General features: G+C 44.7%; 1 protein-coding gene across 4 annotated transcripts in view; it reads left to right on the forward strand.

The window, feature by feature from the left end:
• Positions 1–12,208, forward strand: part of smarca4a (SWI/SNF related BAF chromatin remodeling complex subunit ATPase 4a) — a 111,377-nt gene that overhangs the window by 65,921 nt on the left and 33,248 nt on the right. For all 4 annotated transcript variants that reach the window (XM_078234886.1, XM_078234887.1, XM_078234888.1 and 1 more), the window contains exons 16-21: positions 2,487–2,608; positions 2,761–2,911; positions 4,302–4,465; positions 6,539–6,605; positions 6,732–6,842; positions 11,147–11,389. In XM_078234886.1, coding sequence (XP_078091012.1) covers positions 2,487–2,608; positions 2,761–2,911; positions 4,302–4,465; positions 6,539–6,605; positions 6,732–6,842; positions 11,147–11,389 — 858 coding nt within the window. The remainder of the gene's footprint in view (positions 1–2,486; positions 2,609–2,760; positions 2,912–4,301; positions 4,466–6,538; positions 6,606–6,731; positions 6,843–11,146; positions 11,390–12,208) is intronic.

A 12,208-nucleotide genomic window follows, 5' to 3' on the forward strand; every position in this document is an offset into this window, starting at 1 on the left:
CCAGCCTGATCCACTCTGAACAATTAGTGGCTAAAATTGGACGACATTATTCTGAACAGAAATTTGTTTATCTTCCTCACTAATAATTTACCTTTTGACTTGCTTAAACATCCATAAGTTATAGGTACAATGGCAGTTAAGAGTGTGAAGTCGTGGGGTGAAGGACTGAACTCCTTTCCCCTCCCAAGTCTGTGCTATTCAGGTAGTGAGAAACTCCATTCATGTTCTTTGGCCACATTTGTGTGTGTCTTTGAGTGATACCTGGCAGCGATGCCCAAGGAGACCCAGAAGCAGGTTGACAAGCCTCTTGGCCACAAGTGTATTAAAGGGAAGAGGGCAGATCGGAAGGCAATGCAACCCATTGAAAAACTTGTACCTTTCAATCTATATGTTTTTAGTATAAACTAATCAAGAGTCTTTGAATGTACTCACACTTGTATTGCTGAGCGTGCCAGCACCAAGCCTACAGAGTTAAGCTGAATTTAGTGGGGATGGGGTGGAGGGGAGATATATGGTGCAGTGGGATAGACCCTGACCTTTCATCTCTGGTATCTGGGTACAACCATAGCCCAATGCGAGCTGCTTGCTCTGTGGACAATGTCTGTGAGTATTGGTGGGGAAACTAGTAAAACTAGACAGCGAGCAGATGTGGGAAATGAAAATGTCTAATACAGTAATACGGATGTTCACCAGACATGGGATTGAAGCAGAGGAGAGGGAGCTCACATCTATACCTATTGATGTTTGGGATAAGAAGACTTCAGTTGCCCAGCACACGCCTCTCTCCAGTTATGTTTGTTTAAAGATGGCCCTGGTAAATGCTGCGGTATTTTAGAGAGTGAATTGCGCTACATGAGGACCTCATCTCCCATTCTCCTCTCCTCTCCAGCACTTTCTCTGATTGTAATCTGCACACTCCCCGCATGTCCTCTGTAGGATGGTGCTGCTCACACCCAGTTGACCTGAAGATGCCACTTTTGATTTCACTCCCCTTCCACCACTTCTTAATCCCTTTTTTGTAAATGATATGGAGATAGTTCAACAACATTGGAGGTGAGAAGTTGGGTGGGCAAATTGAGTAATGAGCTTCTCCTGCCTGAGATATATTGGTAACTATCTTTTCATTAAGTCAAGAGTCTCAGTGTCGGAATTAAGCATTGGCTAAGTGTTATACGGATTTTATACAGCAGCGGTCAGCTGTGGGTCTTAACAAGTGCCCTAAAAGCACTCATTGGCACAGCCTGGTGTTTCATGCTGTCTGTGAGTTATCCTGTGACTAAAACACCCAGGGAGGGTGCAGCATGTGCATGGTGCTACTTGCAGGTGTCCCTCCTAAGACCATAAGACATAGAAACAGAATTAGGCCACTCGACCCATCGAGTCTGCTCCGCCATTCAATCATGGCTGATATTTTTCTCATCCCCATTCCTGTTGGCAATTTCATTGCTCATGGAAGATCAGTTGCATTGTTGACGGATAGTGGTTATGCACTGGGTTGGGGGAACTCTGAGCTGTTTTCCTTCACAGCCCATTAACCAGTCAACATACAGTAGACTTATTACACATCCTACCAACTCCACTCCCAAGAGGCTGGAAATGGGGAGACGGGATTAGTGCAATTCTGTTTTTTTAGCAGTCTGGAATGGGCTTCTTTAAAGACCGGTGGAAGGAGATTCAACAGTAACTTCCAAAAGGAATTTGGACAAATGGAAGAAAATTAACAGGGCTATGGTTAAACAGCTGGGAAGGAGAATAAAATGGATAACTTTTTCAAAGAGCTGGCACATGCACAATGGGCTGAATGGCCTCTTCTGTGCTGTGTGATTCTATCATTCAAGTCGTTCCCACAATGAAGTTGATGGTGAGCTGCTCAACCATGAGGGCAACACTGGATCAATGCAGCATCCACACCCAAGCATTTTCCAGCAGGGTCGCTGGAGCAGGGTCTCAGCTGGTTTAAGAAAATGTACTTCCCCTTGCTTTTCCTGCCATTATTTGTAGCAACCTAACCACAGCTCATGATGGGAGCTCACCAAGCACAGGCCAGGCCTTGACTGTGGGATCTTACTATGTAGTTGTAAACCCCTCCCACACCCCTCCTCCAACCCCCACCCCAGGACACCAAGGTAAGCAGAATGCGAGCCGAACACCTCTGTGCTGCTTCTGATGTTGTGCATTGACTCCTTCAAGTCATGCACTACGCCAACTTGGAACTATAATCGCTGCCCCTTTATCATCCTGGAGCTCCCTCCCTAATGGCATATGGGTGTATCTGTAGCTTAAGAAGATGACCCACCATCACATTCTCATGGGCAATAAATGCCAGCCTTGTCAATAACACCCACATCCAGAAAATAAACAAATAATAAAATAAGGTACTCGAGCGGAAAACCAGCATCATTTATTAAGGGTCACTGCTTGGATCAGGCAGGTGCCTGAGTGAGGTAAACAGCCTGATCCATTGAGTTCCTCTGCTTTCTGTTCAGGAAGAGGAAGAGGAGGAGCAGGCAGCCCCACCAGCACAGACTCCTGCACCCGAGGAGAAAAAGAAAATCCAGGATCCGGACAGTGAAGAAGTGTCTGAGCTGGATGCAAGGCAGATAATAGAGTAAGTGCAACAATATGAGAGGATGGAATAAAATTGGTCTGGAGTTCAAAATGAGGGGAGAACTGGTCGGAAGCAGAATGAGGAAAGAGATCTAATATGCAGCAATTTTCTTTATTCCAAAAGTTGTAACTGGAACTAATTGCATCTTGTAGGAATGCTAAGCAGGACGTGGATGATGAGTACAGTGCACCGCTATCTAGTATACGTGGTCTACAGTCCTATTATGCAGTGGCTCATGCAGTGACGGAGAGGGTGGATATTCAGTCTACGCTGCTTGTGAATGGTTTACTCAAGCAGTATCAGGTAATGGACAGCAAGAGGCCATTTTACACTGACTTTTCTTTAATGTTGACATAGTTATGTAAGATCATTGAACCCTTTCGGTGGTGGGTGCTGGGTGTGCCACATAAACGTAGCCAGCTCCTGAACCCTGGGTACACTGCTGCAGAAAATCACTTAGCAAACGCCACATCCATCTGCAAAGATAAACCCGAGGCGGGGGGACTGGATGAATGTGCAATGACTCTTTTCAGAGTGTGTGGCCTGACCAGTGACTTTTATTGAGCAATAAGATCTGCCTGTCCAAGGCAGCCATAGAAGGCAAAACAAACACATCATCCAGCTTACAGCACAGGAGTTCATCCAACAATCCTGTCTGTTCCAGCTTTTTGAAGGACCTGTCTAAGTCCTCTGTCCCTTTCCCATTGCATTGGAAATGTTTCTCCTTTGAGTAAATATATCCAGTTCCCTTTTGAAAATTACTGCTTCCAGCACCCTTTTCAATCAGCGCATTCCAAATCATGACAAATAGCTGTGTAAAAAAATAACTAATCTCAACTCAGTTCTTTCAATAATGCCCTGTCCTTGTAGTCTGCAGGTATTAGAACTGAGAGATTATAATTATCAGGAAAGATTGGGCCTCTTTCTCCAGAAAAAAAAGACCCAATTGATATCTTGAAGATTGTTAAATAGTTTGCTAGGGTGGGCATAACCAAAACTAGGGGTCATCACTCATAAAACCAATGGGGATTTATCAATAGAGTGGTGACAATGTAGAACTTGCTACCACAGGGAATCGTTGAAGATATAAGATTATGAGAAATAGACCATTCAGTCCTTCACCTGCATATTCAATATAATCATGACTGATCTGATGAAACTGTGCCCCCCCTCCCCCCCCACTTCTAGTTCCTTCCATGAGGGGAAACATCCTCTCAGCATCTATCTACCCTGTCAAAGGTCAGGGATCATGTACGTTTTATCAATATCTCCTCTTATTCTTCTTAATTCCAGTGAGCACAGGCTCAACCTGCTCAACCTTTCCTCATAAGACAAACCCCTTCTTCCCAGCCTAGTGAACCTACTCTGAACTGCTTCTAATGAAAGCAAACTTTTCTTTAAGTAAGGAACTGTACACAGTACAAATGCCCAGTACAGTTGTAACAAGACTTCCCTACTTTTATACTCCGTCCCTCTTTCAATAAAGGCCAACATTCCACTTGCCTTCTTAATTACGTTAATTAATTAATTATTCCCAGGATAATCCTAACCCTCGGCCTCCCTGTCATTCCTCTATGCCGATAGGGTGAAGTGAAGATGGGTAGGAGGAGGCTTATGTGGAGAAAAATACCAACATGGATCATGGCCTATTCCTTGCTGTACCTTTTGTGTAATTTTATGCAATTCTATGCAGGTTAAAGGTTTGGAGTGGCTCGTCTCGCTGTACAACAACAACCTAAATGGAATCCTCGCTGATGAAATGGGCCTGGGAAAGACCATTCAGACTATTGCCCTCATCACATACCTCATGGAACACAAGCGCATCAATGGACCCTTCCTGATCATAGTACCTCTCTCGTAAGGAGAAAGCCATTCGTGTCTATACCTCCCAGAGGCTGAGGACGCAATATTGGCCAGGACACCAGGAGAACATCCTCCGGTCCCATTCCAAGAAACGCTTTACATCATCCTGCAGCGGTGGAACTGCTGGAACCTCAGTTTACCACCTTTGCTCAGAGCGTCGGAGGGAAAGGACTCCACAGTTTTCCCAGATCTTATGGGGAAGGGGGAGGTAATTTTGACTTAGCTCTCCAGGTGGGAAATCCACGGGATTTATTGGAATGCTGAGTTGTCCTAATATTGACTTGAATGCAGGGTAAAATTGGGCAGGGTGTGACACCAGGTTCCACCTGACTCTCGTCAGTTTCCCAACAGGCGGAAGAGGTTAAAGTTTCCCCCCTCAGTCAGCACAATCTAGAACAGTCAATGCATGATCAGAAAGGGCAAGGGTACTAATTAATCTTTTGATTCATTGACACCTTTTTCAATCAAAACCACTAAATTCTTTTCCTCCCTCATTCTTAGCATATATGGTAAACTGAGGCTCCATCTGTTCCAGTGGTGCAGAGCAGGAGAGCTCTCCCAATGTCCCAGCCAACATGCCTCCCTCAACCGTTGCCGCCAAATACTGCTGTGTCCGTAAAGGCTGCTGTGTTTGCAAACAACGGTTACTTCTAAGTAACTTGTCTGTGGATCTCTTTCAGAAGTTTCCAACATTGTATAAATTTTAATTGTTTCCTGTCACCTTTTTGATCTGCTTAACTTCAGGAAGCAGATACTTACTGCTCAAGTTCCAAATTGATTAATGCATGTTTCAAGCGTTTTACTACACCCTGTATGCATTCTGTCCCTGTGAGACAATACGGACTCTTTATAACACTCACATGCTGTTAAAATCCTACTCCTTTTATAGCTCTCCATCACCAAACAGGCCAGAGACCATTCTATCCACAGGCTCACTTGAGCACGAATGCACATTGCTGCCCAAAAGCAGAAGGTGGAGTCTCGCTCTCATTCTTGGTTAAAGTGCTGTGTAAGCATTGAGTGAAGGTTGGGCATGGCTCAGGGAGGGAGTGTCACAGTCTGGTCACTCTTAGGCTTCTTTGTGCTAAGTCAGTGGCTCAAGAGTTCAAGTCCCACTGAAGGAGCTAGAGGCCATAATGAAGGCTGATGCTCCCAATGCAGTACTGAGGGAAGTGCTGCACTGTTGGAGGTGGTTTCTTTCAGGGGTATAGAGTTAAGCATTGGTCTTCCCTCCCAGGTGAACATGACATCACTGAAAAAACATATTATCTGACTATTATCCCATTGCTGTTTGTGGGAGCTTGCTGTGCACAAAATTGGCTGCTGAATTTGCTAATTTCCAACAAGTTCTGCATTTCAAAAATAATTCATTGACTGTAAAGCACTTTGGGAAGCCCCGAGGTTGTGAAAGCACTATAGAAATGCAAGTCCTTTCCTTTCCTGCTGCTGCTGGTTTTGGAATGGCTCTGATGTAGGAGAGAGAAAGGAATCTGATCGACCTTTACTAAGTGAGAGGGAGAAAGCTCTGATGGGGTTCTATTGGAGGAGTGGGAACGATGGGAGCTCTGCTGGAGGAGAGGGAACAGGTTCTGATAGAGCTTTGGTGAAAGAGAGGAAAAGGCCCTGGTGGAGTTCTGCTGGAAGAGAGAAACTTGCTCTGAGATAACTGTGCTGGAGGAGAGGGAGGTCTGTTGAAGGAGAGGAACAGTCTCTGATGGAACAGTGCTGGAGGAAAGGGTTCAGACTCTGATGGAGCTCTGCTGGAGGGAGGGAGCGAGCTTTCACTCAGCCTCTCAAGACAGGCAGTTTCAAGGGAGGAGGAAAAAGGAACGTATGTAAATATGGAGAAAAATATAGATTGAGAATCCAATGTGAGATCGGAGTGATTCCAATATCGTTTTCTCTGGGCTTGGTTGGGTCTAAATTAAACCTTTTATGTTTTGATGTTACTGTCTGTTGATGCTCAAAATAAAGTTCCAGCCGTGCAGCCTCACTCTGTCCAATAAAGACCCAGTAGTTTCTGTGCATTAGTGATCACCTCAGTAATGATCCCAATTGTATTTGCAGAACGCTATCAAACTGGGCCTATGAGTTTGATAAGTGGGCGCCATCAGTCTCACGGATCTCATACAAGGTAATTCCATCTTCTGGTTTGATGATATGATTTTGTGTACTGGATATTCTGAGGTGAGTGTGATTATTATTGGCTGTGTGGATGCAATCACAACGGTTTTTTTAAATCCCCGCTCCTCCTTTCAAGGGTTCTCCTGCAGCTCGAAGGGCCTTTGTTCCTCTGCTTAGAAGTGGGAAGTTCAACGTCCTACTCACCACCTATGAATACATCATCAAAGACAAGCACGTTCTTGCCAAGGTGAAAGTTTCCTTTCTTACAGATTTATCTTCTTTTCCCTATGGGTCCTGACACATACTGGAGTACCATCGTGTGATTCCACCCCGACCCAACTGCGGTACCCATTTTTATTTGAGCCCAGAGAGCAAGATACCCCAATGTCTAACCCAGTGTCCCCAGTACAAGATCTATTGCTGCTCCTGCCCCCTCCTTGTTTCCCCAGTGTATAGCCCACTGTCCCTGGTACTCCGGTATCTAACTCTCTGTTCCTCATACCCCAGTATCTACCCACTGTCCCTGGTACCCCAGTATCTAACCCACTGTCCCTGGTACCCCAGTATCTAACCCACTGTCCCTGGTACCCCAGTATCTAACCCACTGTCCCTGATACCCCAGTATCTAACCCACTGTCCCTGGTACCCCAGTATCTAACCCACTGTCCCTGGTACCCCAGTATCTAACCCACTGTCCCTGGTACCCCAGTATCTAACCCACTGTCCCTGGTACTCCAGTATCTAACCCTCTGTTCTTCATACCCCAGTATCTAACCCACTGTCCCTGGTACCCCAGTATCTAACCCTCTGTTCCTCATGCCCCAGTATCTAATCCATTATCCCTGGTACCCCAGTATCTAACCCTCTGTTCCTCATACCCCAGTATCTAATCCACTATCCCTGGTACCCCAGTTTCTAACCCTCTGTTCCTCATACCCCAGTATCTAACCCACTGTCCCTGGTACCCCAGTTTCTAACCCTCTGTTCCTCATACCCCAGTATCTAATCCACTGTTCCTGGTATTCCAGTGTCCATATTCAAATGTTTTTTCTAATTTGAGAGACCTGCAGTGCCAGTGTATAACAGAATAATACAGCACAGAAAGAGGCCATTTGGCCCATGGTGCCTGTGCCAGTTGTTTGAAAGAGCTATCCAATTAGTCCCACACTTTACCACTATTGCCCCACAGTCCTATATTTTTTCCCCTTCAAGTTTTTATGCAAATCCCTTTAGAAAGTTACTGTTGAATCTGTTTCCACCAACTTTTCAGGCTGCACATTCCAGATTACAGCAACTCGCTGCATCACAAAATAGGCTCATCTGGGCTCTGGTTCTATTGCTAATCCAACTTAAATCTGCATCAGCCACTTATTGACTCTTCTGTCACTAGATACAGTTTCTCCCTTGTTCGGGTACCAGAGCAGAAACTCCAAAGAATGTTATGAGGCCCGACTAGACCCCAGCAGTTTTTCTATTTGGCATTGGTGTGAGCATAAGGTATTTCACTCCAGGTGTAAATCTGTTGACACATTAGGAAGCTTTTATCAAAACAAACTTCATTTAATATTTAACTATTACAAGTGAAATAGCTTAATTCTTAACTGCTAACCTATCTCTATTAGTTCCAATTCAAGCAATATTCCTCTTCAAAATCAGTTAGCAACATACCTGCTTACTTGCTTGTACTTGGACTGCCAGTCCTTGAGTCTCCAGAACACCTCTGGAGAAAGAAACTAAGGGAGACCTAATGCTCCTAGCCCATCCCAAACATCAGCCTCCAGAGAGAGACTCTTGCTTCTCCCAGAACCCAACATAGAACAGTACAGCACAGAACAGGCCCTTCGGCCCACGATGTTCTGCCGAGCTCTATCTGAAACCAAGATCAAGCTATCCCACTCCCTATCATCCTGGTGTGCTCCATGTGCCTATCCAATAACCGCTTAAATGTTCCTAAAGTGTCTGACTCCACTATCACTGCAGGCAGTCCATTCCACACCCCAACCACTCTCTGCGTAAAGAACCTACCTCTGATATCCTTCCTGTATCTCCCACCACGAACCCTATAGTTATGCCCCCTTGTAATAGCTCCATCCACCCGAGGAAATAGTCTTTGAACGTTCACTCTATCTATCCCCTTCATCATTTTATAAACTTCTATTAAGTCTCCCCTCAGCCTCCTCCGCTCCAGAGAGAACAGCCCTAGCTCCCTCAACCTTTCCTCATAAGACCTACCCTCCAAACCAGGCAGCATCCTGGTAAATCTCCTCTGCACTCTTTCCAGCGCTTCCACATCCTTCTTATAGTGAGGTGACCAGAACAACACACTATATTCCAAATGTGGTCTCAGCAAGGTCCTGTACAGTTGCAGCATAACCCCACGGCTCTTAAACTCCAACCCCCTGTTAATAAAAGCTAACACACTATAGGCCTTCTTCACAGCTCTAATCACTTGAGTGGCAACCTTCAGAGATCTGTGGATATGAACCCCAAGATCTTTCTGTTCCTCCACAGTCTTCAGAACCCTACCTTTGACCCTGTAATCCACATTTAAATTAGTCCTACCAAAATGAATCACCTCACATTTATCAGGGTTAAACTCCATCTGCCATTTTTCAGCCCAGCTTTGCATCCTATCTATGTCTCTTTGCAGCCTACAACAGCCCTCCACCTCATCCACTACTCCACCAATCTTGGTGTCATCAGCAAATTTACTGATCCACCCTTCAGCCCCCTCCTTTAAGTCATTAATAAAAATCACAAAGAGCAGAGGACCAAGCACTGATCCCTGCGGCACTCTGCTAGCAACCTGCCTCCAATCCGAAAATTTTCCATCGACCACCACCCTCTGTCTTCGATCAGACAGCCAGTTACCTATCCAATCGGCCAACTTTCCCTCTATCCCACACCTCCTCACTTTCATCATAAGCCGACCATGGGGGACCTTATCAAACACCTTACTAAAATCCATGTATATGACATCAACTGCCCTACCTTCATCAACACACTTAGTTACCTCCTCAAAAAATTCAATCAAATTTGTGAGGCACGACTTGCCCTTCACAAATCCGTGCTGACTATCCCGGATTAATCCGCATCTTTCTAAATGGTCGTAAATCCCATCTCTAAGGACCTTTTCCACCAATTTACCAACCACCGAAGTAAGACTAACCGGTCTATAATTACCAGGGTCATTTCTATTCCCTTTCTTAAACAGAGGAACAACATTCGCCATTCTCCAGTCCTCTGGCACCATCCCCGTGGACAGCGAGGACCCAAAGATCAAAGCCAAAGGCTCTGCAATCTCATCTCTTGCCTCCCAAAGAATCCTAGGATACATTTCATCAGGCCCAGGGGACTTATCGACCTTCAGTTTATTCAAAACTGCCAGGACATCCTCCCTCCGAACATCTATTTCCTCCAGCCTATTAGCCTGTAACACCTTCTCTTCCTCAAAAACATGGCCCCTCTCCTTGGTGAACACTGAAGAAAAGTATTCATTCATCACCTCGCCTATCTCTACTGACTCCATACACAAGTTCCCACTACTGTCCTTGACCGGCCCTAACCTCACCCTGGTCATTCTTTTATTCCTCACATAAGAGTAAAAAGCCTTGGGGTTTTCCAACACTAACTGTCTACTTTTCCCTGTAAACTTAGCTCTTCTCAAAACACATGCCTCTGTTAATCAACCTAACCAAAACCCTCTCTGAAACCCCAGGGAAAAAACAAACACATCCCTAGCTAAAATCAGTCATTAGTCTCCATCCTCAGCATGTGAGCTGCTTGTTTTGCTGACAAATCAGCGCCGTATAAAACAGAGCTGAAATCTAAACATACTCCTCACAAAAAATTGATTTAATTTCTTAAAGGCACAGTATCATCACACCCTATTTACTCTTATCAAAATCCTTCTTCATTTTGAACATTTCTATTAAATCTTCCCCTAATCTTCCCTGATCTAAAGTGAATGACCCCAGCTTCTCCAGTCTCCCATGTAACTGAGGTCCCTTATCTTTGGTACAATTTTAGTAAATCTCCTCTTCACCCTCTCTAAGGTCATGATACCCTTCTTGAAGTGTACAACCCAGAATTGAACACAATACTCCAAACAGGGCCATAGAAGTTAACATAACTTCCTTCCTTTTGTACTCTATATCTCAGCTGATAAAATTGTTCATTCCTTATAGCAGCCTTCTCAACTTCTCTTGCCACTTCCAAAGATTTGGGTACATACGGTTGGAGGTCTCTGGCATCTTTTTGAAATTGTACCATTTAATTTATATTGTCCCTCCTCATTCTTATCAAAATCCATCACCTCTGCATTAAATTCCACCTGCTAAGTTATGCCTTGTTACATCAATATATTTAAGATCCATTCCTCCTCAGAGTTATTACTTTTCCTGTATATATTTGCTCCCTAATTCTCATCCTCTATCTGTTTCCCTTATCCATTCCCCTGTCCCCTTCCCAGTTATGCAGTTTTGCAAGTGAAGATTTATTTCGCCAACATCAGTTTGTTTACTATTTTCACTGTTTCCTTTTCCTCCTCAGATCCGATGGAAGTACATGATAGTGGATGAAGGTCACCGGATGAAGAACCACCACTGTAAACTAACACAGGTGCTGAATACGCATTATGTGGCACCGCGTCGCCTGTTGCTCACTGGCACCCCACTGCAGAACAAACTTCCCGAGCTGTGGGCACTCCTCAACTTCCTGCTGCCCACTATTTTCAAAAGCTGCAACACGTTCGAGCAGTGGTTCAACGCCCCCTTTGCCATGACAGGAGAAAAGGTACATTCAAGAGTGAGGGGACAGAGGTCAGCATTGTACAAAGAGGTGGTGTCAAATCAACAACACAACCTACACTTATATAGCACCTTCAACCTCCTACAGTCCCATACTTCTCCAGGATCTGTGCGCTGCTCCAATTCTGGTCTTGAGTATCTCTGATTATAATCCTTCACCATTGGCTGCTGTGCTTTCAGCTGCTAAGGTCCTAAACTCTGGAATTCCCTCCCCAACTCTGTCTACCTGTTCTCCTTTAAGACGCTCCTTAAAGTCTACCTCTTTGACCAAAACTTTGGTCACCTGTCCAAATATCTGCTGATGTGGCTGTGTCAAATATTTGAATCCACTCTGAGCCAGAAATGACTGGTTTAGGTTTGTGTTTTTAGCTCATAATCCCGCCTCACTGCGAGCAGAAAGCCAAGGCAAATTACCAAAGCATTTGGCAGTTCTTACTAAAGATGGATCTTGTGAAAAGGAACCTCTATTTAGTTATATCTGATCAGTGACTTTGTGTTATGTGATGGTGGCTTTAAACTGGGTTCTCACTTATCTGCATAGGCTGGCCACATTCTCTGAGTTGGGTGTGCAGTGACTAACAATCATTTCCGAATGTTAACACTAACCAGCCCAGAGGCACATGAAGATTACATAGCGGACATTTCCAGGGCTCTAGCTGGACTTATGAGATACTAAATTAAGACCCTGCCTGTTCTGTCAGATGGACGCAAAAGATGTCAGGGCATCGTATAGAAGAAAAGCTCAGGAGTTATCTCCAGTGTCCTGGCTAATATTTATCTTTCAACCAACACTGCCAAAAAAAAT

This window comes from Mustelus asterias, chromosome 19 (genome assembly GCF_964213995.1).
Source record: "Mustelus asterias chromosome 19, sMusAst1.hap1.1, whole genome shotgun sequence".
NCBI classification, from domain to species: Eukaryota; Metazoa; Chordata; class Chondrichthyes; order Carcharhiniformes; family Triakidae; genus Mustelus; species Mustelus asterias.